The sequence below is a fragment of the Haliotis rubra genome, unplaced genomic scaffold (genome assembly GCF_003918875.1).
Source record: "Haliotis rubra isolate DU_JTF1 unplaced genomic scaffold, ASM391887v1 Scf45, whole genome shotgun sequence".
NCBI lineage: Eukaryota > Metazoa > Mollusca > Gastropoda > Lepetellida > Haliotidae > Haliotis > Haliotis rubra.
The window spans coordinates 1,180,360-1,207,647 of NW_025767135.1; the positions used below are offsets into that span (position 1 = coordinate 1,180,360).

Sequence of the window (27,288 nt, forward strand, 5' to 3'; positions counted from 1 at the left end):
CCCTCAACGCCTTATTGTTTCACTGCTGTGGCCGACCGGACAGCCCTTCCCTCAAAGCCTTATTGTTTCACTGCTGTGGCCAACCGGACAACCCCTCCCTTAACGCCTATATCCTTTCACTGATGTGGCCGCCCGGACAACCCCTCCCTTAACGCCTATATCCTTTCACTGCTGTAGCCGCCCGGACAACCCCTCCCTCAACGCCTTATTGTTTCACTGCTGTGGCCAACCGGACAACCCCTCCCTCAACGCCTATATCCTTTCACTGCTGTGGCCGACCGGACAGCCCCTCCCTCAAAGCCTTATTGTTTCACTGCTGTGGCCAACCGGACAACCCCTCCCTTAACGCCTATATCCTTTCACTGCTGTAGCCGACCGGACAACCCCTCCCTTAACGCCTATATCCTTTCACTGCTGTAGCCGCCCGGACAACCCCTCCCTCAACGCCTTATTGTTTCACTGCTGTGGCCGACCGGACAGCCCCTCCCTCAAAGCCTTATTGTTTCACTGCTGTGGCCAACCGGACAACCCCTCCCTTAACGCCTATATCCTTTCACTGCTGTAGTCGACCGGACAACCCTCCCTTAACGCCTATATCCTTTCACTGCTGTAGCCGCCCGGACAACCCCTCCCTCAAAGCCTTATTGTTTCACTGCTGTGGCCAACCGGACAACCCCTCCCTTAACGCCTATATCCTTTCATTAATGTGGCCGCCCGGACAACCCCTCCCTCAACGCCTAGTTGTTTCACTGCTGTGGCCGACCCCTCCCCCCTTCTCCTTTCACTGCTAGTGTGTTTGCTTTGTACAATTTGTAAGGAGATACGCAGTATGTTATTAAAGATTGCCATTAATCCGAGCAAATCCTTCCCGGTATGTTAATCCCAAGTCAGGATGCCGTAGATATACATGTACAGATGGTCAGATGAGGCCCAGCAAGTTCTGCAAGTCCGCTCGTATTATTGAGTTTCTGAGTCGAGTGCATGTTATAGCGAGGAGTGTTGGTTAACAAATACTAGTACTGCCTTGCCGCTGCCCAGCTCGTTGACTGTGTTGCAATGGTGAGTATTACCTGACAATATTTACCCACTAAAACCACCTAGATATATCATATACAGTTTCGATAAGTGGTTAGTTGTTAATAATTACTCAAGCGTTGTTTCCATGTAACAAAATATGTAAATAATGTTATTCGGAGGGTGTTTCGTTTCATTACTTGAGAAATGGGGACACGGTTTTCGTGTGTAGTATTACGTTATCAGCGACAGTCCGACTGTGCTGCTACACTTAAGTTTTTTTAAGCTGTGTTAGTAGCAAATATTTGAAACACTATGGCTTCACGTTTATTCGATATGCTGCAGAACAGTGTCTTAATTTCTTCTTTCACACCAGTCATATCGAACACATTCCTAATATACTCCACATGGGTACAATGTATGAAGCCCATTTCTAGTGTCCCCCGCCGTGATGTTGTTGGAATATGGCTAAAAGTGGCGTAAAACCAAACTCAGTCAGTCAGTCCTAATATACTCCTTACGAGTTAGTCTTAAGCATAGTGAAGATTACAATGTCTTTAACAAAGATTAATATCACAATGACCGTTGACTTCAAAGTACAAAGGCTTTTAATGTGACCGCTGAGCACGATAAAGGATTATCAACGCACATGTATAACGGGATCGTGTAGACTAAGCCTTTGATGTAAACATGTTTGTCAACATTGGTATTTCGTTCACATCGTTTTTAACTATATGACGCATGATTTAAATAAATGTAATACTATTTTTTTTTACGGTTATATATTTCAGGGCAATATATTTCAAGTGATTAACGACAACACGTTAATATTTTATTAAATATTTCATTTATGTGTGTTAAAAGGTGTGGCAAGTATGCTATAATGATATGGGTTCAGAGCTAGAGGAACAGTCCACCGTTGCCTAATAGATTTATGAAGGAAGTAGTATAAGTGATTTGACACACTCTGATAACAGGCCCGATACAGGTGCAAGTGTAGAGCAACCTGCTTCAGTTAGGTTAGACTAAGGCTTAGTCTCTGAATATATATAATTTTGATAGTAACAAACAAGCCCATTTATATTGAAAAGGAGCCTAGGGAGACCAGAGATTCAGACCTGAACCTGAGGAAATCTAGACTTGCTTTATTTAGGGCTTTAGCACAGCAGAAGTAGGGCTTGGCAGTAGGGAAATTATTGTGGTTCAGGGACTGTGAGACTACGGTTAGGTCAGTGATGTCATGGACGCAAATGGCCACACTACCTGGTTAACCTAGAACATTTGAAGCTAATCGGAAATGCACATTGTTAGTTTTTGTTTTGTTTGTTTGAACTCCGCACTCAACAATAATCCAACTATATGGCAGCGGTATGTAAACAATCGAGTCAACAGCATGCGCATCCATCTACGATGACATGCGTCGACCAAGTCAGCGAGCCTGACCACCCGATCCTGTTAGTCGCTTCTAAACAGAAGCACTGTTTGCTGAAGACCAAATTCTAACCCCGATTATATTGTCAGAAAATATCATTACATTTAAACTGACATTATGGGTGTTTTTCGTCCCGTTTTTTTTTACATTGTTGACTAAGGTATATTAACTTTCTTTTTTACGCACCTGCGAAAAATCTACTTTTATGTGTAGTTATTTTTTAAAAAAATTAAAAATTAAATTTTAATTTTTTTTATTTTTTTTAATTTTTTTTTTTTTGGGGGGCTCTTATAACGAGTATCCCTTGTTTTGTTTGTTTGGTGTGCAGATACGGAAACAAACACGTGAGACACACGTGTATCACAAACCATCAGACCCGTGAAGATCCCGGTTAGAATTGCTCTCAGTGTGAAAGTGAAATAAAACTTCTTGCCAACATTTCTAGTTAGGCATAGGCGGATCAGAGGGTTGCAGTGTGGTGCGCACTCCCCCACCCCACCCCTTTGTCCTGAATGTTTATTAATAACCATTGAAACTCCCCTTCCTCAACAGTGTGCACCCCACCCTTCTCAAAAGCTGTATCCGGCCTTGCTATAGGAGTTGCACCATATTTGAGGTGTGTTACATGAAAAGTATGTCAAACAGCAATGTTTGATTATCATATCAAACTACACCGTTGTCTCATCTCACATTCATTTTCTCAACAAAAATACCCCATCAAAATCACCTAAAAATGTTGCGGGCTAAAGAAGTCACCGCGATAACGTTCCCGACCTATTATCACATCGCCAAAACGCACCCGTAATGCCGTAAACCGACGCCCCTGTCCAAATACGGTTAGCGCGGCTAGCACAGGTCATGTCTATATGTTTCAATAAACCACATCGGAACAATTATCCCCACATCTAGCAACACCCTCAGGTCACCTAGCTCGCTGGATAAACTCATGAGGGCGTTGAGCGGCAAACGTTCGCGGCCCTGATTGTCGTACATCTATAAAAAAAATAAACAGACACATTTTTTAGCGCTTTATTGATCGCGGCCCCTTGCGTTTAGAAAACACATCAATTAGTCCGAGCGGGTCATTCGTAACCAACTCGCATTCAAATAGTTTGTCGTAATTTCGCACATAACATCATCGCATGGGGTGGGGTTGGGGTGGGGGTTTCTTGCAGGTTACGAAAAGGGGGATAGTGATGGCGAATGCAAGCATGTAACAATGAATTCAAATTAAAGGGCATTACCACAATAACCAGTTTATATCTAAAACATCGGCTGTCTGTGTTTCAACACATTTATGATGTACACTACCGGACAAAATATACCTACTCTTGAAATTTTGATTCGGCAAGACCATTATAAACGTTACTATCCAGTGAGACTTATTGATATGATGCACGTATGTGTCCATTGATACGACTGTCAAGCGTTGCCTCGAACGGCAATTTATTGTTTGTTTCGTTTGCAATCAACATAAAAGACACGATGTATACTTTATTTTACCCTTCAGTGTATTTAAGGCATCTCGATTGAGTGTGTACAGTACATAATGAAAGGTGAGGTGAGGTGAAGTGGGTTTTACGTCGTGCTTGAGATATTTCGCTCATATGACGACGTGCATGCGTGTGTATGTGTATGTGCGGCTGCTTGTACTAGCCCAGACTGAAGCTGGTTTTATAGTGCTAGCCCACTGAGATACCATGCGGCAGTGAAGCATGAATACCCCACTCAGACACATTATATTGACTCCGAGCCGACCAGTCCTTGTTGTACCCATTAATGCCGAGCGCCAGGCGAGGACCAACAAGTACCATATTTTAACGTCTTTTGGTATGACGCGGTCGGGGATCGAACCCGCGACCTTCCGCTCTCGGACATAATGACAGATTCGTATATAGTGGAGAATACTGTTCGCACACAATATTTTTCATTGTCTGTTATTCAAAGCCAAAGTCAGCAATACTAGTACTCAGAACCGTCAGAACCAGATCCATTTCGCTCCATATTTTTGGGTACATTTTGTTGCCCCTGGCGACCAGCATAAGTTGCTGGTAATAGTTCCGCGGTTAATGTAACACTTAAGAAGTGAAAAGCAAATGTTGCTCCAAGAACGGAGTGAGTGAGTGAGTATGGTTTGACGCAGCTTTTAGCAATATTCATGCAATATTACGGCGGAAGACACCAGAAATAGGATTCAGAAAATGTACCCACTAGGTGAATCTGGTCTTCCTGGGGCTCCTTTTCAATTTGAGTGGGTATGTCTGTTACTATCAAAAATGATAATATTCAGAGACTATGCGTTTGTCAACCCACCCCCTGCGCCGAAAAGAAAAGATTAATACATCTCAGATGCCCGGGCATGGTGCTGTGTGTGTGCTCCAACCTTTTCCTGGGGTTCTAATCATAAGTTGTTGTTTAGTGAATCATGTCCAAAGCCTTAAGGGGCGGTGGGGTATCCTAGTGGTTAAAGCGTTGGCTCGTCACGCCGAAGACCCGGGTTCGAATCCCCACATGGGTACAATGTGTGAAACCCATTTCTGGTTTCCCCCGCCGTGATGTTGCTGGAATATTGCTAAAAGCGGCGTAAAAACCAAACTCAGTCAGTCAGTCAGCCAAAGCCTTAAATATAGCGCCAACCATGTGATTATTGTTATTCTGGAGAACTTTGATCATAAGAAAGATCCTAACGGATTCTCATCGTGCAGTCAATATGATAAACACGCTATTGCGTGTATCAAGAGGCATCTAGTAATCGCATCGCAAGCTGCTGAATTGTTGGTTAATCTTTACAAGTTATAATTTCATCAGTGACGCAGAGGTATATTAACAAAAGTCAAGCATACACTACTCTATCGCGCTGCCGTATTGCTTCAACGTCAATCAGTGAGTTTCAAACGCCCGACGGGAGGTCTCGTTAAAACCGAGTTACATTTCTGTGATCCCCCTGTACAGAAACAGATTTATTTTTACACCAGCAATAACGTATGCAAAAATAAATATTTAAGACCTAGAGATAAGAAAGTCTTCCCGTGACATAGAGTCTATGCAATTTCATTACTTTCATAGCATTTGTGTATGAGTAACTGAACGTTACTTCGAGGGAAGGCCGAAGTGACGCAGGTCAAGAGGACATATCTTGTTTTCAGTTATCGTCCTCGCCTGTCGCAGAATCAGGAATTTCAGCATATTTCCCAATGTTCCGGACACTTAGGGTTAACAGTTAGTTACGCTTTACAGGTGAGCGAGCGATTATAATTTTACGCCGCATTTAATAATAATCAATCATTATCGAACGCTCGCATAACTAATTTTACCAAGAGATGTATCGAACCCTGGCATGGGCCTGACAAGCGAACGCCTTAACCACCAGGCTAACCCAATGATCAAAGGTGGAGAGGAATGTGAATACATTCCTATTTACTTTCTAATCGTAAAGCAGATAATCAGGTTGCCCCAGTTTCACCTGCAATAAACCCGCCCTGACACATTACACTGTATCACAACAGGTAGCAGTTGAACAACAGGACCGCCATTGAACAGATGGCATGCTGAAGTCGTTCTGACGTTATCACAAGAACGCTGTCGGTGCCGCGCGTTAAGGTTTCAAAAGAAATATAGATTTACCTGAAGTCACAATCACACAATGCAGGTGTCAGGTGGTATGGGATGAATGGTATTACTTCCTCAATAGCAATGTTCCCCGTTATAACACTAGATATCCGAAATATGTTAAACTTAAAACCCGTACACTACCCTCTCACGTATGGATCGTGTAGATTACTGAGGGTGGGGGAATCGGTGGGGTAGCCTAGTGGTTAAAGAGTTTGCTCGTCACGCCGAAGACCTGGGTTCGATTTCCCACATGGGCACAATGTGTGAAGCCCATTTCTGGTGTCCCCCGACGTGATATTGCTGGAATATTGCTAAAAGCGGTGTAAAACCATACTCACTCATACTCGCACAAAAATTATAAACTAACTATTCAATTTACCGTTATGGTTTTCTTTTCTTTTCTTTTCAGGCAAACGCACCGATCTCAGTCCCAGGTATGTTCACCCAGCAGAAAATGGGTACCCGGTTGGATAAAGTCATGTGACTATAACCTTCTAGCGCCTAACAGGCAGCTTGGGTTATCCGGGGTAATAATAATCAGGGTGTTAGCACCTTGAGCATGCTTTGTTGCAAGGAGATTAGCGCATTATAAGACTTGTCATTATTATTATTATTATTATTATTATTATGTGTGCTTTCAGTTGTGATGAGGAAGAAACTACTTCCTTTCCGGTTACTTTCTCTCTCATAGAAAAGGCGGGTGAATGGATTTTGTATGTCGATCTGATGTTTTCCAGCTACGGCTATGGGCTCAAAAACAATCATTAAACACCTCTTTCCACAATGAATAGTTTGGGGCAGGTAATTTATTTATGCAGTATTTGAAGGATAATGATAAACAACCCTTGTTATTCAAACTAGTCTTGTACAGGGAAGACACAGCGGTTAAAGCCGCCAGAACTTGCCTCCCATGATCGTGTCAGGATCCGCTTCAGTGTTAATCCCGGCCCTGAGTCGCCCAATTATGACTTTGGTCTGTCAGAGATTCATTATGGTTATTAAGTAAAACCTTGGGATAAAGCGTTATGCCTCGTAATAGTTTAAATTGATCATGAATTCAGATGTCATAATTGTTTAATCTGAACTTCTATTTTTTCAGAAGTGTTCAAAATGTTTGACACTGATGGCGATGGCTACATACCAGCCAATGAAATTGGTACTCCCGTCCGGGCACTTGGTCACGTGATCACTAATTCAGAACTGGCGGCGCTGCTGAGAAGCGTTCAAGTTGACAGTGAGTAATGCCTGAGAATCGAGGGTCTGTTGTAATGCTAGCTAGCTGCATAGTAATGCTTGGTATTATGATCAAAAAGCAGTACTATTCCTTTTCGTCATAGTAAGCTGAAGTTAATACTTAAATTCCTTAAATTAAAATACCATATTCCATAATTCAAAGAGAATGACAACAGCTGGACACTCATCCAGGATTTACCCTTGTCGCCAATACTTAGAATCATCACTAAAATTAGTTATCCATTAAATATAATTATCGTTGACTTTTACGCCCAATGGAATCTGATTAGGATCGATACTTCAGTTAGAGTTTCAATGAATTTGGAGGGAATGTTATTCATGTGATCCGGCCAAGTAAATCACTTCACTTCGAATAGAGTTGTCGCCCCTGGTCGTGCCAGGATGCGCTGATCGTGGGATCTAATCTCAAATTCGTACAAAGCATAGTCCATGGTACTTAATACCAGATCTGTGAATGAGGATTTCAGTAAAGTGCTATGTGATGGATTTATGCTGTAAGAGTTTTCAAAATGACACAAACTCAAGCTAATGTGTCATTTTGTGGATGATGGATTTGCGCATCAGCTTACATCGTGTGATGGTTACTGTCCAGACTCCTGGCTCCAGGTTACAAAGATGGGTTCTGAGACATGAAGATCCGGGTTATAACTGAATTTCAGCAACCCATGCTTGTCGTAAGAGGCGACTAACGGGATCAGGTGGTCAGGCTCGCTGAGTTTGTTGACACATGTCATCGTATCCCAACATGCTGTTGATCGATGGATTGTCTGGTCCAGATTCGATTATTTACAGACCGCCGCCATATAGCTGGACTATTGCTGGATGTGGCGTTAAACAAAAAACAAACAAACAGACAGCGACAAGTTGGTGTTGTCCTAAGGTGAGCCTAATTGGAATTGGCGGCCAGGATTGGTTCATTGCGTGCCATCGTCAGTTGGAAACGTCGTAGAATATATACATTTCTGGAGATTCACATATTTAGGGGCCAACGTACACGAAATACTAACATAGCATCGAAGAATAAAAAAAGCATGACCCCATACATTATGATGCCAGTACGTCGAAAGAAGAAGTTTTCGACACACAAGACTGACTGACTGAGTTTGGTTTTAGGCCGTTTTTAGCAATATTACAGCAATATCACGGCGGGGGACACCAGAAATGGGCTTCATTCATTGTACCCTTGTGGGGATTCGAACCCGAGTCTTCGACGTGACGAGCCAACGCTTTAACCACTAGGCTACCCCACCGCCCCTCGACACACAAGAAACAAGTAAAAGGATATAGTGCAGGGTTCCAGGGGGTGACATCTGATTATCAAAACATTTCTTGCTCATTCCAAGCGATTACGCAGTGAGGCGTGCCCAATCCGCAGATTAAGCAAGCAAGGTCGCGGTTGACGGGAATGGGGCAATACCTTTGCGTAATTCACGGATTGGACAATTCCGTATATTACCCACGACATATAAAACTCTTCTATCACATACAGAACGCGGGAAGGTGGATATGAAGACGTTTCAGAGAATGGTGGACTCAATTCAACCGGCAGACACCAACAGTCAACTCAAAGAGGCCTTCGAGATCGTTGACAGAGAAGGCAGTGGGAACGTGAGCGCCACAGAACTGCGCCATCTGTTGACGAGCATGGGAGACAAAATGACGGATGACGAGTTCAACGTGCTGTTGCAGGAGCTGGACATAGACAGAACAGGGAACATCAAGTGTTCAGGTGCGGAGTGAGTGAGTGATCGTGAGCGAGTTTAGATCTACGCCGCCTTTAGCAATATTCCTGCAATATCACGGCGGGAAACACCAGAAATGGGCTTCACACATTGTACCCATGTGGGGAATCGAACCCGGGTCTTAGACGTGACGAAAAAACGCTTTAACCACTAAGCTACCCCACGGCCCCGGAGTGGAGCGTTGTATTGCCATCCAGGAACTAGTGAGTGAGTTCGAATTTTTGTCACCTCGGCAATATTTCAGCCATACCATTACTAAAACCACCCCGGAGAGCGGAAGGTCGCGGGTTCGATCCCCGACCGCGTCATACCAAAAGACGGTAAAATATGGTACTTGTTGGTTCCTGCCTGGCGCTCGGCATTAATGGGTACAACAAGGACTGGTCGGCTCGGAGTCAGTATAATGTGTCTCAGTTTGATATAACGTTTTCACTTGTAAACAACATGAACAAACATATATATTTAACTCCGAAATGGAAACCTCAAATACATTCCAGAGAGTAGGGGAATAGAATGGTGTTTATTTGTGTGTTTTTGTGTTGGTATATTTTGTTTGTGTTGGTATATATTTTTTTGTAAATCCAGAGCGATCTCATTTCAGTGCTTTTCAAATAATATATTTCTATCACAGATTTCATCTACCTAATGACCAGATAACCTGAGTGGGTTACGTGACTGTGGAATCAAACAATGGCCATCATTCAACATATTAACAACCTTCTCTTCTGGTGTTGCTAAGATCATGAACACCACATCCATTACGTCCAATGTCCGCAATTCGCCTTTTCGTCTGAATCACCCAGACATGAATCCATGTTATATTGACTGTTATGATTGTAAATAAATTATGTAATTAGAACACTGCGTTCCGTCATTGAATTCAGAGAAAGGCGTTAACTAGTGAATGTGAAATGGAGGTAATTCGGGGAGTACTTAGGGACCGTTCATAATTTATGGGGGCGTGGGGGAGGGGGGGGGTGTCACTGATTTTGTACATGACATGCAAGGTGGGGTCACTTATTTTGTACATAAATTTTAGGGGGGTCATTCACATTGTACATACTTCTCCATAAAAATCATCACCACCCCCACTAGCCATAAATTATGAACGGCCCCTTAGGGGCCAAACGTTTCGGTATGATTTAAGAAGAGGAACAATTTGTTAACTTGTGAATGTGAAATGGAGGTAATTCGGAGAGTACTTAGGGGCCAACATTTTCGGCATAATTTAAGAAGAGGAACATTTTTTCATGGATACCTTTTTTATTGCAATGGATGCAACGTTAAGGTGTAGATTCTAACACGGCTATGCTTAATATTGCAGTAAAGCAGTTGTCTATAAGTCAAAAAATATCTTACTGTTCATCATATTAGCTTCCACTTAAAGAAGATGTGAGTATGGTTTTACGCCACTTTTAGCAATATTCCAGCAATATCACGACGGGGGACACCAGAAATGGGCTTCACACATTGTGCCCATGAGGGGAATCGAACTCGGATCTTCGGCGTGACGAGCGAACGCTTTAACCACTAGGCTACCCCACCGCCCCGTGTTGACATGAACGTTGTCGGGCTTAGTGACTTGGTTGATGCATGTCATCGTATTCAGGCTGCGTAGATCGATGCTTCTATCAATCATTCGACATATCAGAGGTTTTGGATAGATAAGCCTGATGTTTTCTAATGGCGTCTCCTTGCCCGGACGATGTCCTGTATTTGTAGACGTTAAAATATGGTACTTGTTGGTCCCTGCCTGGCGCTCGGCATTAATGGGTACAACAAGGACTGGTCGGCTCGGAGTCAGTATAATGTGTCTGAGTGGGGTATTCATGCTTCACTGCGGCATGGTATCTCAGTGGGCTAGCACTATAAAACCAGCTTCAGTCTGGGCTAGTACAAGCAGCCGCACATACACATACACACGCATGCACGTCGTCATATGAGCGAAATATTCTCCAGCACGTCGTTAATCCCAATTTCACCTCACCTCACCTCACCTGTATTTGTAACTTAAGTGCAGCAGTTCTATGTAAATGTGGGCAGTGTATATGTATAGTCTGTTTGCAGTGAAAACGTACCGATGAATTTCAAAAAAGTTAAGTGAAATTAAGATTGCGAATCCTAATTATTTTACCTTGCCAAATGAACATTTAAATCTCCGAATTTTATTCAACTAAGGATAAAAGTTGTTTAACAAACGATCATAAATTCAAATCGCTATTATGGGTTTGTTTTACAAGGGGTTGAGCGCAATAGATGGAACAGTGAAACAAATGCACGTGCGGTACGTGATGAGCATTAACTTAAACCAACACTACTTGTTCTCGGTGTGCATACCCCCTTGTAATGCAAACCAATAATTGCGATTTGAAACAATGATCGTTTGTTAAACAACTTTTATCCTAAGTTGAATAAAATTCTGAGATTTGAATGTTCAATTGGCAAGGTAAAATTATGAGGATTCGCAATCTTAATTTCACTTTATATGATTTACCTTTTTGTTTAAAGTGAAATTAATCGGTACGTTTTCACTGCAAACAGGCTATAGTTGTGTGTATTTTGTGCACCTTGCCTTAACAAGCACACCATATGGTACCAAGGTGATGTTACTTAATGGCCGTGAGAATGCCCTTGATAACCAATTCACGACATGGACTCTCTGTCCACGTGGCAGGGTGCCATATAGAAGATCAATATTCTGAAATGATACAGCCAACCCTCTTAAATATTTGTCACATCGAGCTGTCCATGAAATTCTGCTAAAAGCATAGGTAAATCCCATTCATTCTCTCACAATCAGCTCACTCACTCACTCACAAATGTGATAACTCAGCGGGCGCTATATAACCAGCAAGTCCACACTTTTCTCAACAATCCTCTTTTTACCTCAACTCGCCTCTAAAAATAGATATCCTGTCACAACAACAACACGTATGTCATAATCTTTGACGAGGCCACAATTTATTCCGATAGTACAAATTTCGCTTCCGTCAGTTCGATATGAGCACAGCTGTTCAATCTATCCCGTCCCACGTCTCAGTGTAAAATTGAAAAAACACCCTCGACTAAATGCAGCCGACTCTATGAAAAGACATCTACAAAAAGAATTATATACACAAAAACATCAACTAAGTCTATGATTATTGCATGTTGTTCCCGATTTGAACTTTAATCATCTTCTCCGACAGTCCGTGTTCAAAAATATTCTTTAACAAGACTGACGTTGTTCTCGGATCACGTAAACAAGATTAACCCTATATCTTGGCTCCACGATTCTAAGTGTTAATTGTGCCGTCAGTTTTGTGACGTCAGAACTCCTCTGCGAAGCGACTATCGATTTGCTCAATGGTCGCCATGGCAACAAGCAGACGCCATTACCACCATGGGGTGGTTTGCCGAATAGCGCATTCGATAGCACTCCCTAATCGATATATATCTGACACCTAGTCAGACGAATAACTGGTTACATCCCCAGTGTGCGATACACATCACATAATTGTGTTCTTGAGTCAGTTTGGGTTGCATTGCGAGCCTGTCAGCATCCCTTCCTCCCTAGCGGTACCATAGGCGTCTGGGTTTCGTCTCGACAAATTATCCATCTTCGAAATTTATGCTCCATGAATATTGAGTGACGGAAGCAAAGGAAGACCCTGTGTGACGTCAATAGTCGGCCATTTTGCTTCCATCTTTCAACAGAACAGTCACAGAAACGGTAAGTACTAAAATTCGACATGTTTCATTTTAATGGTGATTCTTGTCGCAGACTATCAGGAATCTGAGCAATACACTGGAACTATTGGCACCAACCTTTGCGCATGTAACCATGTTGTTTACTCTCGTCTCCTCGACATATGTCAAACGTCACAAATACGAACGAATGTTGATATTAATAATCTGTATTGTTCTTAGACTAGAGTTTACAAGCAATGGACAATATTCCATAGTGTCTAAAGAGTTCAACGTTTTCTTTTTGCTGAAGAAATTTGCTGAAAATGACATAATTTGAGAATCTTCTTAACATAGCGTAATTGCACATACTGTTAACGTTCTTGAAATTACCGGGTTTTATATGCGGTTGTGTAGAATTTAATTAGGATTTTAAATATTAAGCAGAATATTCATGAAATGTCAAAATGTCCGACATCACTTCAAAAATCGATAAAAGCAATCGGGTCAAAGACTGTAGTTTAGCTGTTTGTGTCTGTTTATCGAGTGTTTCGTTGCTTAAAGCTGTTAACCGTCACGGTGGGTCCTCAAGTAAGTCAGTCGTATAACTCATGGTATCGATGTAGTCGGTATTGACCTCGTTGAAACACTGCAGGAATTGTCGTATCCGCAAACGCCACTGTCACCCATCACTGTTTACGAGACATCACAGTGGACGAAATCCAGATTTAGCGTGGGTAAAAGTCATAAATAGAATCGATTGAGTGGGAGTTTCTGCAACCTCTGTTGTAACGCCTCTGGTCTATAAACTGCATGTTATTTGACAATGTTATACTTTTTCAATGTACATATCATGAAATCATGTTGCCAGTACATGTTGTCATTCATCTCGGCAATACAAATGAATAACTGCCGCTTTCCATATTCAGTAATATATTAAACTTCATACCTTCTGTCAAGAATCATCGGTGAGAAAAGCAAGTGATTGTTGACTATCGATTAACTATGCTATTTTATAGAGCAATGTTTGAAGGAAAAGGCAAGCTGTGGAAGAAAATCAGTGCAGCAGTCTAAAACGTTTCGGAGAGGTGGGGCAACTTAGTGATTAAAGCGTTCACTCGTCACACCGAAGACCCGGGTTCGATTCCCGACAATGTACAATGTGTGAACCTATATCTGGTGTCCCCCGCCGTGATATTGCTGGAATATTGCTAAAATCGGCGTAAAACCATACTCACTCTGAATGCTAAATCAAGAACGGCGTCAATGGTGTATACTTCCTCTTTAACTAGGCAAACACTTTTTGTTCGTTTGCTGACGTCGTTGCCGGAATATTGCTAAAAGCGGCGTAAAACTCACTCACTTACTCAAAAACTCACTCAAACGTTATCATCTATAAGATACTAAAACAAATGCTACCACATAACTTCAAAAAATTTAAACATTACTCCATTTAAATGTTTGTCAGCATGGTTTTTTTCAAACGGTCAAAATATCAGTGACTGCAACTTTCAAAATCCATTTCATTTAACAAAACTCTGACACATTTAAATGAAGAGTTACATTGCTGACAGAAACTCAGTGAAGACATATCAAGACCCCGATTAAGTGGATTACTCGAGAAAATTACGGTGACCAAAGTCGATATTTCGAGAGCTGATACCTCATATATTATGTCAAGAAGTAAACATTCCCATAGATTCATTCAACTTCAGCGACCAATAAACTTATGGACCAATAGCTCTCATGAAAATTGATGTTCCGCTACACAGGACAAATCCAAATTGACATCTGTCGACATGACATAATCTTACATCCAAGGATGGACTTCGCAGCTTGTATTACCTCACTACATGGTTCAATTATAGCCGAACACAATAGTCCTGTGATTACATGTGAAGTGTCAACGAATGGCCTCTGTACTGCGTTAACAATGGTTCGAGCCTTGAAGCTGAGTTGCCAATTACTGGTTGTGATTAAACACAAACTAATCACAAAGAAACAAGTACCACTGACAATGGCATACATGCCTTAATGTTATAAATTCAATGACATACACAACTTAATGTTACAAACTACAATGGCATATACGCTTTAATGTTATGAAAATACACGCAATGCCATTTTAGAAAGTGGTCAGATGTAACATCTGTTATATTAGGGATTACACTTTCTCAGTAAAGTACAGATTCCAGTACATTTTTTGGGTTGAGTCCCATCCGGGATTCGAACCCACACCCTCAGAGTCAGGCACCTAATCGCCAGCACACAAAGTCAGACGCCTAGACCGTTCAGCCACCGCGGCTTCCACGCATGTTAATGTTATCACTGACAGTGACATACCCACCTTAACGATACCTCTGACAGTGACATACCCACCTTAACGATACCTCTGACAGTGACATACCCACCTTAACGATACCTCTGACAGTGACATACCCACCTTAACGATACCTCTGACAATGACATACACACTTTAATGATACCATTGACAACGGCATATACGACTTGGGGATGCCTATGATAATTGAATTTATACCTCAATTGATTATAGAGATCACCATCACGATATTTTCATGAACCGATCGGAAGGGAAAACCTAGTTTATGACAATCACTGTAATATACACTCCCATGACAATGACACAATAATGTCGATAATACCATTGTTGAGTAACGACATATTGTATCATCTGTCACGAGGTTTACGTCAACTATATTCGTTTATAATGAATAACCTTCTAATGTGAGGTGAAATTGGGTGTAACGTCGTGCTTAAGAATATTTCGCTCATATGACGACGTGCATGCGTGTGTATGTGTATGTGCGGCTGCTTGTACTAGCCCAGACTTAAGCTGGTTTTATAGTGCTAGCCCACTGAGATACCATGCCGCAGTGAAGCATGAATACCCCACTCAGACACATTAAACTGACTCCGAGCCGACCAGTCCTTGTTGTACCCATTAATGCCGAGCGCCAAGCAGGGACCAACAAGTACCATATTTTAACATCTTTTGGTATGACGCGGTCGGGGATCGAACCTGCGACCTTCCGCTCTCCGGGCGGACGCTCTAACCACTATACCACGGAGGCGGTCTGAATAACCTTCTAATGCTATGCATATATCATGGCTGGGGTAGAACTTCCATACAGCAATGACAACTTGACCTCGGACGAACATCCACCAGCATCATTATCACAGGACGTTGGGTTATTGCTTGTTTGTTGTTTATTTATTTGTTTACTGTTTAACGCCGCACTCAGCCAGATATACGGCAGTGATCAATATCATGAGCATCGGTCCACGCTGTCGGGATACGATGACATGTGTTAACCTGGTCAACGAGCATGACCACCCGATCCTGTTAGTCGCCTCTTACGACAAGTATGGGTTGCTAAAAACTAGTCGTAACCGGATCTTTACTGGTTAGGTGGAGTTATTACTTCATTGTACAGTCAAGATTACAGTTATCACGAGGTTCCTTTACACATGATTTCGATAACAAGTCGGGCACGTAGATCGGGTGTGGAAATGCCACTACTGATGCCCACGTCAACAACCTGTCTCAAAATCAATTGTTTTTCTCGCTCCTCTCGAACACCCTGAAAATATTTTCAATACAGTCATCAAAGCTATTTCTGAACTTTGTTCACGGAGTACAGCTAGGGTGTTTATGTTGCTATAGCTACAAATGTAGCTGTGACAAATGAATGTTTTGGATGTAAATGCTTATATGTAAAACACTCACTGCAAAATTGTTAATGTAGTCTGTCTGTTATTGTTAGATTACCCCGCTGGTCTAATAGTCGTTCAAATCGCCAATCCCTTCTGTCTGCGAATAATGAGTGAGTGAGTTGCGTTTAGCAATATTCCAGGATTATCACGGCGGGGACACTAGAAATGGGCTTCAAACATAGTACCCATCTTGGGAATCGAACCCGATCCTTCGGCGTGACGAGCGAACGCTTTTACCACTAGGCTACCCCACCGCCCCTCTGCGAATAATGTCCCTCGTGTTTCTTTATGCTCATACTGGAAACTGCTCAGAATGTTTATTTAATTTTTCGCTGTCAACATTTGCATAATTCAATTGTTGTTCAATTCTATGTGTGATATAAGCGTTCACTTTGAGCCATTCGTGGAACACTGTTCATGCGCTATAAACGTTAAAGTCGTTAAAAACGACGTGTATATGTATACATACTGCCAGTATTTAACCATGCGGTTAGGGTCTGTGATTCCTGGGAATGGCTTCCCATGAAATATGTTGCTGCACATGCTATCATTCACTGTTCGTGTGCTCCAGACTCGATAGTTTACGGACCACCGTGATATATGGTGAGTGAGTGAGTGAGTTTGGGTTTACGCCACTTTTAGCAATATTCCAGCAATATCACGGCGGGGGACACCAGAAATGGCCTTCACACATTATACCCATGTGGGGAATCGAACCCGGTCTTCGACGTGACGAGCGAACGCTTTAACCACTAGGCTACCCCACCGCGCCGTGATATATGGGCTATTGCTAGATGTTGCACATATACTCGAACACACGCACGCACGCACGTGTACACACTTTTCTGCGACATACTCATTTCAGAAGACTGATACATGTCGTTTCCAGGAAACGTTTCCTATATTGTGGTTATGCTAAAAATATAAAATATTCGTCTTGTGTATTAAGATAGAAAACTCAGAAATGCATAATTCTTTAATAAAAACCTGGAATCAACATTATTTGATGGTCATTCATAAACACATGCGTCTGTCAACTCAGATCGTACAACGGACACTGCTTTTAGTGGATACTAGTATTTCTAAAACTAAGCATTCCAGTGGGACGGATTGCATCCAAAACAATTATAGTTGCAGCCTGGTTTATGATTATGGACTGGTGGGTGTAATTCTCCAACACACGCGATCTCCAGACCTGTTTAGTGTCATTGCACGATGGCGTCCCAGGTGTATTGCTGAGATGCGGAAGAGAGCCATCATATTACAAGGAATCGTTAACCGGACAAATCAGCGCAATGCCTGGGGTCCGTGCACATCGATAATACGTTGACCCCTGCTCTTTGCATTCTTCTGGCATTGCATGAAATGTTTGTTTTGTGACATTTCGATCTGAGACGATCTCCGTCGAAGGCGTGGAATGGTCTCTGTTGTGCAAGGGCATTAATCTCAGTTTGTGCAGAACACCAGTTCTAAACGTTCGGCGTTTATTCTAACAAAACCGCTTCATTTTAAGGAGATTCTTTTCATGCAATATACGTTGTGATGTTACAATGCTGAAACCAGAATATAAAATCATATTCTTTGGGATCATTTCTATAGTATACATTGACTTCAGGTAACACTGACAATCTACCAAACCACTAGGTGTATACATGAGTGTGCAAAATAATGTTTCTCAGAGGTATTCGGCATCCATGTCGCAAAGTTTGCAATCTTCAAGACATACGGTGGCTAGCGTGGAAATAGCGAACCTGGAGGAGCCAAACTAGTGGTTGATATCATAAGCAATGCATCACGCAATCGGAATTTTGAGGAATTGTGGGAAAACTTGCACCTCCAGAGTGGTTCAGGAGATCCTATAAAACACCTGATAAGTAATTTCAAAATATATAGGTTCACTATATTTTTGCCGAAACGTTCGAAAGTAAGGTTTCATAATAATATTATGATTGTTGACACTGAGATCTATTTCTGTACCAAAGTTTGATATCGGGACACTCTTGAAAAAATATTCTAACAAAAGGTATAACCTAATGCACTAACGTCCGACATATGCATAAGTTGTATTAGGTGTCTTCCAGCGCGAAGTTTGACTCTGTTCACGGAGCCACGAATGGGTACCGGGTGGGAAGGTGAGAACGCAGATTTGAGTGAACACTGTTACATTCATCGGGCAATAACGTGGTGTACTTTGAGTATGACTCTGTGGAATGACGGAGATTGCTAATTGTAAATCATCATCTAGTGTAGCAAAGTCAGAATTGAAATATCATCATCATTATTATCATAATCATAACGCGGTCTTCGACGTCGTCGTCTTCATCAACGTCATCATTATAGCTAACGTTTTGCAGATTTAACGTATAATGCTGTAGAGAGAGGTCAGGTGGTCCTGGATGGTTGGTAAAGCTCATTACAGCTCAGGTACCCTTTTCTCCCTCTACACAAAACCCAGACAGCGATGCGGACTGCTCCCAGAGAGTGCTGCCTAGTCGAATCCTTTAAAAATCTTCGGGATAATATGGAGACACCCCTGTAACCTTCTACAGTACCCAGAGTGTCAGAAGAGAAGTGCTCCCAGTGGAGAGCCCGGGCACACTCCTGATCTGTGTCAATCGATCAGAAGGGGAAACAAACCAAAGGCATGACAGTGTACTTGGGATGCAAGCGAGACATTTCAAATGGCGAGGTCCGCATATGTATCATGCTTTTCCTGCCTATACTGCTGTCAAAATGGACAGAAAATTCAATAACATAACTTGATTCAATGGCTTTATACAAAATAACAAGATCAGGTTTGTTGGCAGGATTTTTTCTTAGGTTATACATGGGCCTATTCCAAAGAAGTTTTTAAAATCATTATCCAGGACGTTATGGCCATGTTCAAGGTCGTACCATGGGTGGACCTCGGGGTCAAAGCCACACGCACGGCGATAATGGACAGAACGAGCCAAGCCGTCATGCCGTTTATGATAACCTGTTTGTGCTAAGGAAGGACATCTTCTGACAAGATGTTGAACATTTTCTGCAAATTCATTCATCCATAATTTCTCCAAGAAAGAGAAGTGACTGGTCTTGGGCAGCAAAAGGGAAAGCCCCCTGTTTCACATTAAAGACCAGCCGACTTCATCAAGGCGATTGCTATTCTGTTCCACACACTTCATATATACAAGGCGCAGTGGTTTAACACAAAGATTCTCATTAAATTACCTACTCTGGGCAGACTTGGTGAATGACTTCACCTGGTTTACTCCCATTGCTGTACAGTCCAGCAGTACAACGCCATCAACAAAATCAACCTCAACTTTGATATTCTGTCAAACTTTGACACGATTGAAATAGGTGTGGAATTGTTTGCTTTCAACATGAGGCTTGACATGGATCATTAGATAAATAAACAAGTTTTGTTTGTTTTAAACATATTTTAGTCGCTGAGAAAAGGATTAGGAACAAGTTCTCCAACTTAGAATACCCTCTCCTTGGTATTTACATAGGTAATTTAGATTTCCGCAAATGACAGATGACAGATAGTGGACAAGAAAGTAGAATAAGTAAAAGGAGATAGAGCTTATACAGACTAATATCAATATGCTATACAAATCGTTTTGTCTCACTAATGAACGATTGCACTAACTTGAATACTTTTACATTTCCACATGCTGATAGGTCTGCACTTCCTTCTAACAAAAGTTTAAGGTCGACTGAAATAACTGCTCATGAACAAATGCGCTTAACTGACAAACCTGAAGTTAACTTTAAAAAAAATAAACAAGTGCAAAGGTACACAATAACATTCTATCATGAAGAGCCTCCACATTATCAAACCCGGACATGATCATCCAAATGGAGCGGTCAAGACACTGGATTTTTTTTTTTGGCCCAAGGAGTGAGTGGGTTTAGTTTTACACCGTTTATAGCAATATCCCATCAGTATCACGACGGGGGACACCAGAAAAGTGCTTCACACATTGTACCCATGTGGGGAATCGAACTCGGGTCTTCCACGTGACGAGCGAACGCTTTAACCACTTGGCTACCCCACTGCCCCCTTGCCCAAGGAATAGGAAAGGATCATCAGATGCTTTTACTTTGGAAACTGTGCAGTTAACTTCATATAATGTACAGTCACAGAAAGTTTCATAGAAATAATGTTGTTTAATAAATCAATTAAATGTTATATTATGAATGTTTTTATTAATTTTCAGCTAGCCATGATGAAGCTGTTTCTTGTGCTCACCACAGTGGTGTCCCTCAGTGTGGCTGAGTTCTCCCTCGACCGTTCCTACGACACCCTTGTCGACCTTGCCCGCCTCTACCGCATGCAGAACCTCAACAGCTTCGACGATTACACTGGTGACGATATTGACAGCCGCAGCGGCGACTGGGCCGCCCCATACGGTGACGCCATGTACAAGGACCCTCAGTTTGGTGGCACTCACCTCCGTGATCAGGAACACATTGAACAGAGCTCTCTTTTCGGATCTCAGTCCATAACAGGTGACCCTTTAAGTACTGCTTTAAATGTAACAAGGATATTCTGGAATCGTCTTAGCATTGGTATTCTTCTGTTATTACATGATGAAAAATCTTGTAGCAAAGAATTGCATTAATTATCCTTACAGGTATTAACTTACCTTATTTCAACAATTCAAAACCAACTGATGTCATATATTTATTTATTCATTTATTTACAATGGAACGATAAAAGTGTAAAACGAAGGCTTCTTCTCTTTTATAAACTATCGTGGTATGATTTCTTCAAGAAAATCCTTCTTACAATGTAATATGTAATTTATTACAGGCGGTGCAACTGGGAGTAAAAGCAAGTCCGACAAACCTCTCCCAGCCTACTGCAACCCACCTAACCCCTGTCCCATCGGATACAATGGTAAGTACCGTCTACTACCCCAACTCAAACCCACCTAAACCCTGTCCCATCAGATACAATAGTGAGTACCGACCACTACCCCCACTGCAACACTCTTAACCCCTGTCCCATCAGATAAAATAGTGAGTACCTACCACTACCCCCACTGCAACACTCTTAACCCCTGTCCCTTCAGATACAATAGTGAGTACCTACCACTACCCCCACTGCAACACTCTTAACCCCTATCCCATCAGATACAATAGTGAATACCGACCACTACAACCACTGCAACTCGCCTTACCCCTGTCCTATCAGATACAATAGTGAATACCGACCACTACAACCACTGCAACTCGCCTTACCCCTGTCCCATTAGATACAATAGTGAGTACCGTCCACTACCCCCACTGCAACACTCTTAACCCCTGTCCCATCAGATACAATAGTGAGTACCGACCACTACAACCACTGCAACTCGCCTTACCCTTGTCCTATCAGATACAATAGTGAGTACCGACCACTACAACCACTGCAACTCGCCTTACCCCTGTCCTATCAGATACAATAGTGAGTACCGACCACTACCCCCACTGCAACTCGCCTTACCCCTGTCCCATCAGATACGATAGTGAGTATCGACCACTACCCCCACTGCAACACTCTTAACCCCTGTCCCATTAGATGCGATAATGAGTACCGTCCACTACCCCCACTGCAACACTCTTAACCCCTGTCCCATCGGTTACAATGGTGAGTACCGACCACTACCCCCACTGCAACGCTCTTAACCCATGTCCCATCAGATACAATAGTGAGTACCGACCACTACCCCCACTGCAACGCGCCTTATCCATGTCCCATCGGAAACAATAGTGAGTACCGACCACTACCCCCACTGCAAAACTCTTAACCCCTGTCCCATCAGATACAATAGTGAGTACCGACCACTACCCCCACTGCAACACTCTTTAACCCCTGTCCCATCAGATACAATAGTGAGTGCCGACCACTACCCCCACTGCAACACTCTTAACCCCTATCCCATTAGATACAATAGTGAGTACCGACCACTACCCCCACTGCAACACTCTTAACCCCTATCCCATTAGACACAATAGTGAGTACCGACCACTACCCCCACTGCAACACTCTTAACCCCTGTCCCATCAGATACAATAGTGAGTACCGACCACTACCCCCACTGCGACCCACTAAAACTCAATTAATCGCTTACACCAGTGAGTATCTCCCACTTTCTGCCTACACGTACTGCATCCTCCATGAGTTCTGCTCCAGTAGACGCAACAGTCATTACCGCCCAACCCCTGCTACTTGGACCACTCATTCCGCTCCTTCTGCTACCTGCATAACCACTGAAGTATCAAATCGGTTGTGGGTAGTATGCCACCCCTGCCGTCTATTGCTCCTTCGCTCTGGTGTAATGGCTGCAGTTTGGCACTGCACTCCTTAACAAGATCACTTCAAAAAATAAGATCACAAAAAACACGTTTATTTTAATATCCAGCTTGTGTATATCTCAATATAAGAACAGTTTGTAATATCAAAACGAAGTAGAAGTCGTTTGTATTCCGATAGTTTCACATGTTCCCTGTCTCACCAGCCAAAGACAACAACTGCGTGGAAAACTTCAACAACAGCGCGGACTACAACCGTGAGCTGATGGCGAAGCAGGACTGCCCCTGTGACACCGAGCACATGTTTGCCTGCCCCGAGGGACGCGGCACCGTCAGCAGCAAATCCCAGGGAGACAGCGCAGCGATCAAGCAGGTCATGGCCGAACTCAACACACTCGGAGGCTCTGATTTAGTATGTGCAGTGCGCTTATTGTTGTCCGAAGGGCTCATATGATCCTATCTCCATTTTCATATTTGGTGCACTCGGGGATCAGTATAAAGAGTTGCGTCCTTTAGTCGTTCCTGGATCCAAATTCTCCCTAAGAATGATCTGTGGTTCATCAAAGGTATCGTTAAGTCTATGACATTTGCCACTTCGGCATGTTCTTCCTCTTAAAGTTGATAGGCCGTGATATCGCTGAAATACAGTTCAAAGCATCTTTAAATTAATATGCTGGAGCTAAACCTTCAAAACGTGAAGACATTAGGAGTTCGTCACTAAATTAAGTACTTGACACATTTTCTTTTTCAAGTATATGGTAGCCTTCACATTTCTTACAGAATTCCTTCATGCCTGATGAGACGAAGAGAGAGTCACTCGTGGCCAAGAAGTCGCCAGAGCTCAGCCGGAATAAAAGAGTAAGTTACGTTGAGAAACAGTCACATAATGTCCAAAAATTACCCTGAGCCTGAACACAAGTTCCAGCGGCACCGTATTATCCTCTTCACAAGACCCATGAGGGTCCGGGTTAGAATTGATCTTCAGTAACCCATGCTTGTCGTAAGAGGCGACTAACGGGATCGGGTGCACAGGCTCGCTGACTTGGTTGACACATGATTGCTGACTTGGTTGATCGATGCTTATGCTGTTGATCACTGGGTTGTCCGGTCCAGACTCGATTATTTACAGACCGCCAGGTGCTGTGTTACATTCTGAATCCGGATTAACAATAGAATGTGGCAGGAATTGGATGTTTTTGTCAGAGTCAAGTTGAACATTTTAAATCCCATTTTGAATTCGCAATTGTAGATGGAATCTGACAAGAATTCAATGTTTTCTTGTGGAACCAAAACAGTACTTGACAAATAGATAAGAGTCAGTAAAAGGATTCCAGAGGTTTCCATGTCACATAGGTACAGCCAGTCTTCTAATGTCCCACGCCGAAACTTCTCGAACATTTTACTAGTGCTTTAATCATTGCTGCGATACAAAATGGCGATAAACAATCGATTACATCTGCTGCCACACAACATAAAAGAATTTTTACAAACATGCAAGTCTTCAATGTCCCTTCAGTCATGTACACTGAAGCAGTGGTTTCAGCTTCACATACACGGTTAAGGTAAATTGCACAGGAATCAAATATCAAATGAAACTACGCATGCCGTCCTTCTACAAATCGTTTAAAAGCTTTTCATCTCTGCTTCAGTTTTCCAAAATGTAAGAAGAGATGACCAATCACCAGCCTTGCTTCATACCACGTGACCGAGTCAGGAACCGACTTCTATTATTGTTCTATTCTTTTTCAGTCTACTGGGGAGGCTGTTCCAAATCCATATTTCGTAGGCCAGAGAATGAGAGTTTCTGCCAAAAAATCGCCTACCTATAAGTACAAGCATCAGTAAAACACGAAGCACGCCATGCTCTGTCATGCTGTTGACTTCCGGCTCTGCGCAACAGCTCTTCTGACCACCATGGATGCCATTTTATGCTTACGTTCATTACTTAAGACAAACAGCGTACGACGCACCTGACTAAAGTATGTGGCAACAAGATTTTATGTTATGAAATATCAATACGGCCAGTGATGTATCGGATCATTTGTAGATAATGTGCCTAGTCTGAAGATTTCATAATAGTTATCTCCCTTAGTTCACTTGACAATGCACTTCTAATACTAGTGAAAACGACATTAATTTAAATCATCAATTTTATTCACAATGCTAAAACTGGTGAACATTACTGGGTGTAAAACTCAGATGCGTCGAAAGAAATACAGCATCACAGGGATTTAGATTGAAAGTCTACCAGTTAATCATGGTATTGTCCACTATCATTGTTTATAATCTTTAAAAAACTCAACGGAAATGTTTTCGATTAGTATCTCCTCGTATGGTCACGTGATGAAGGCTGGGTCATGTGCAATATTATACTTCCTACCCACAAGCTGTGATTCGTGTTTGTCATAGTGAAATCTCATGTTGTGTGAATCTTTCAGTATTGTGTTAAATTGTGTTCTATGTCAATCAAATTTTGCAAAACACAATTACATTTGTTTACAACCCCTACCACTGTGATAAATATACATCAAGATGAAAATATTTCAGCAAATATGTTACTCGTGCTTACTATCAGAACGTTATCTTGCAAAACAAAATCAGCGAGACTTCTGTCTCTTTCTTGAATTTATATTATTATTCTATTGACATTTTGTTGTTGAGGCAGGAGGAAACAACATATCTGGTGTTGTTTTGTTGTTGATGATGTGTTGTATATGTGTCTGTTTAGCGAGTGCTTCAGTGCAGGTTCAATGCTTCGAGCACAAATCAAATGTCTACCCACTGTGCACATTGTTCTGTTATGTTCAAGATCTTATATAAACAACGTTAGATTCATAATCTGCCACGAACAACGTTACATTCATGATCTGACATGCTCTTACAGCGTTGTATTCATGATCTAACCCAACATACGTGGAATTCATGATCTAACAAAATCAACATTTTGTTCATGATCTGACATGCTCTAACAGCGTTGTATTCATTACCTAACACAGCATACGTTGAATTCATGATCTAACACAAACAACATCGTATTCATGATCTGACATGCTCTAACAACGTTGCATTTATTACCGAACACAGCATACGTTGAATTCATGATCTAACACAAACAACGTTGTATTAATGATCTGACATGCTCAAACAGCGTTGTATTCATTACCCAACACAGCATACGTTGAAATCATGATCTAACCCAACATACGTTGAATTCATGATCTAACAAAAACAACATTGTGTTCATGATCTGACATGCTCTAACAACGTTGCATTTATTACCTAACACAACATACGTTGAATTCCATGATTTAACTCAAACAACGTTGTATTCATTACCTAACACAACATACTTTGAATTCATTATCAATATCAACCTATATGAATGAGTTAATTCTTGTCATATCAATTTCAATCCTCACGAAAGAAGAAAGCAATCCTCCAAAGGATACAACTCAATACTACAGACCTCACAGACCAAAATCGCGTTCAGCCACAGATCACTGGACATATTTCAACCAAACAAGTATTTATTTCTTGTCACTGAACGCTTCCCACCGAGCACTTTTGTCCCCACCGGTATTCCGTATTTTCCCTCTTCCAGATGTTGCTTCCTTCATGCTATTTGTTCTTAAACCTCATGTGCGGCACTAATACTTAAACTTGTAAAATAATCCCACCTGTCAACAAGATCTCATTGTGTAACATAGCGATATTTGTCAATTTGTTGTTGAAAATAAAGTATTTTCCCCACAAAATCGGCGTGCTTTGTCGTTTTTCGTATTTCGTCGTATTTCAGAAAGAAACATTTAAATATACGGAGACGTTTATTCAGCGGACTGTTGTTTTAGCTACGTCATAGCAAGTTGATTGTTGGGACTATTATTCTAGTCCGTAATCTGTAATTGGAAGAGTCCGGATTATAAAGCAAGCTTTAATGATAACTTAAGAACAATTTTGCCGGGACTCAAAGAGTAGTCCGGATTATGGAGAAAAACGGTTTACAAAGAGTCCGGATCTGACAGATTCCACTGTTAAAAACAACAACAAACTTTGGAATATTTTTTTCTTGTGATGGCAAAGTCGACACAATTAAGCAGGACATGCTTGACTGTGATTCTTTCACACAGCAGATACTGATGCTGATAGCTGATGCAACCGCACTGTAGCAGACTTCCTGGTGTAGTGGACAGGGTGACTGCCCGGTGGGTTGAAGATCGGTGGTTCGATCCAAGACCACGTCAAAGAAAAGAGAGAGAGAGAGAGACAGAGAGAGAGGAGAGGCAGAGAGACAGATAGTCGCACACAGAAATGTTTGCATGCACGTCGATTTAACTGAGCAATATACACCATTTCAATCGTGCTGCGTGCGATTTTACACAATTCATTATCAATCATGGCAATGTTCGCTGGGATTATACTTGGAGTATGTGCAAACGTGACCTTACAAGACAGTCTGAAGGGCTCAAATAAAGTAAGCGAGTTACGATTTATGGTCACTCGGTAATATTACAGCCATACCGTTAATGATAATAAATATAGTTAGATTAT

At 42.0% G+C, this 27,288-nt stretch overlaps 2 protein-coding genes across 3 annotated transcripts; both read left to right on the forward strand.

The window, feature by feature from the left end:
* The first annotated feature begins 937 nt into the window (after positions 1-937).
* LOC124289853 (calmodulin-like) lies at positions 938-9,913 on the forward strand. The gene is made up of 5 exons (XM_046726531.1): positions 938-1,059; positions 6,468-6,492; positions 7,158-7,292; positions 8,802-9,041; positions 9,686-9,913. The coding sequence occupies exons 1-5, from the start codon at positions 1,057-1,059 to the stop codon at positions 9,709-9,711; spliced, it is 429 nt and encodes a 142-aa protein (XP_046582487.1). The 5' UTR covers positions 938-1,056; the 3' UTR covers positions 9,712-9,913.
* A 2,586-nt stretch (positions 9,914-12,499) lies between these two features.
* LOC124289810 lies at positions 12,500-26,495 on the forward strand. Of its 2 annotated transcripts, none has more exons than XM_046726477.1 (6): positions 12,500-12,766; positions 20,661-20,952; positions 21,257-21,343; positions 22,947-23,152; positions 23,521-23,598; positions 24,390-24,548. In XM_046726477.1, exons 2-6 carry the CDS (start codon positions 20,667-20,669, stop codon positions 24,402-24,404), a joined length of 672 nt encoding a protein of 223 aa, XP_046582433.1. In that variant the 5' UTR covers positions 12,500-12,766; positions 20,661-20,666; the 3' UTR covers positions 24,405-24,548. The 2 variants fall into 2 exon arrangements, with proteins under 2 accessions (XP_046582433.1, XP_046582432.1); XM_046726476.1 differs by having other exon boundaries at positions 12,502-12,766; positions 24,490-26,495.
* Positions 26,496-27,288: the final 793 nt, after the last annotated feature.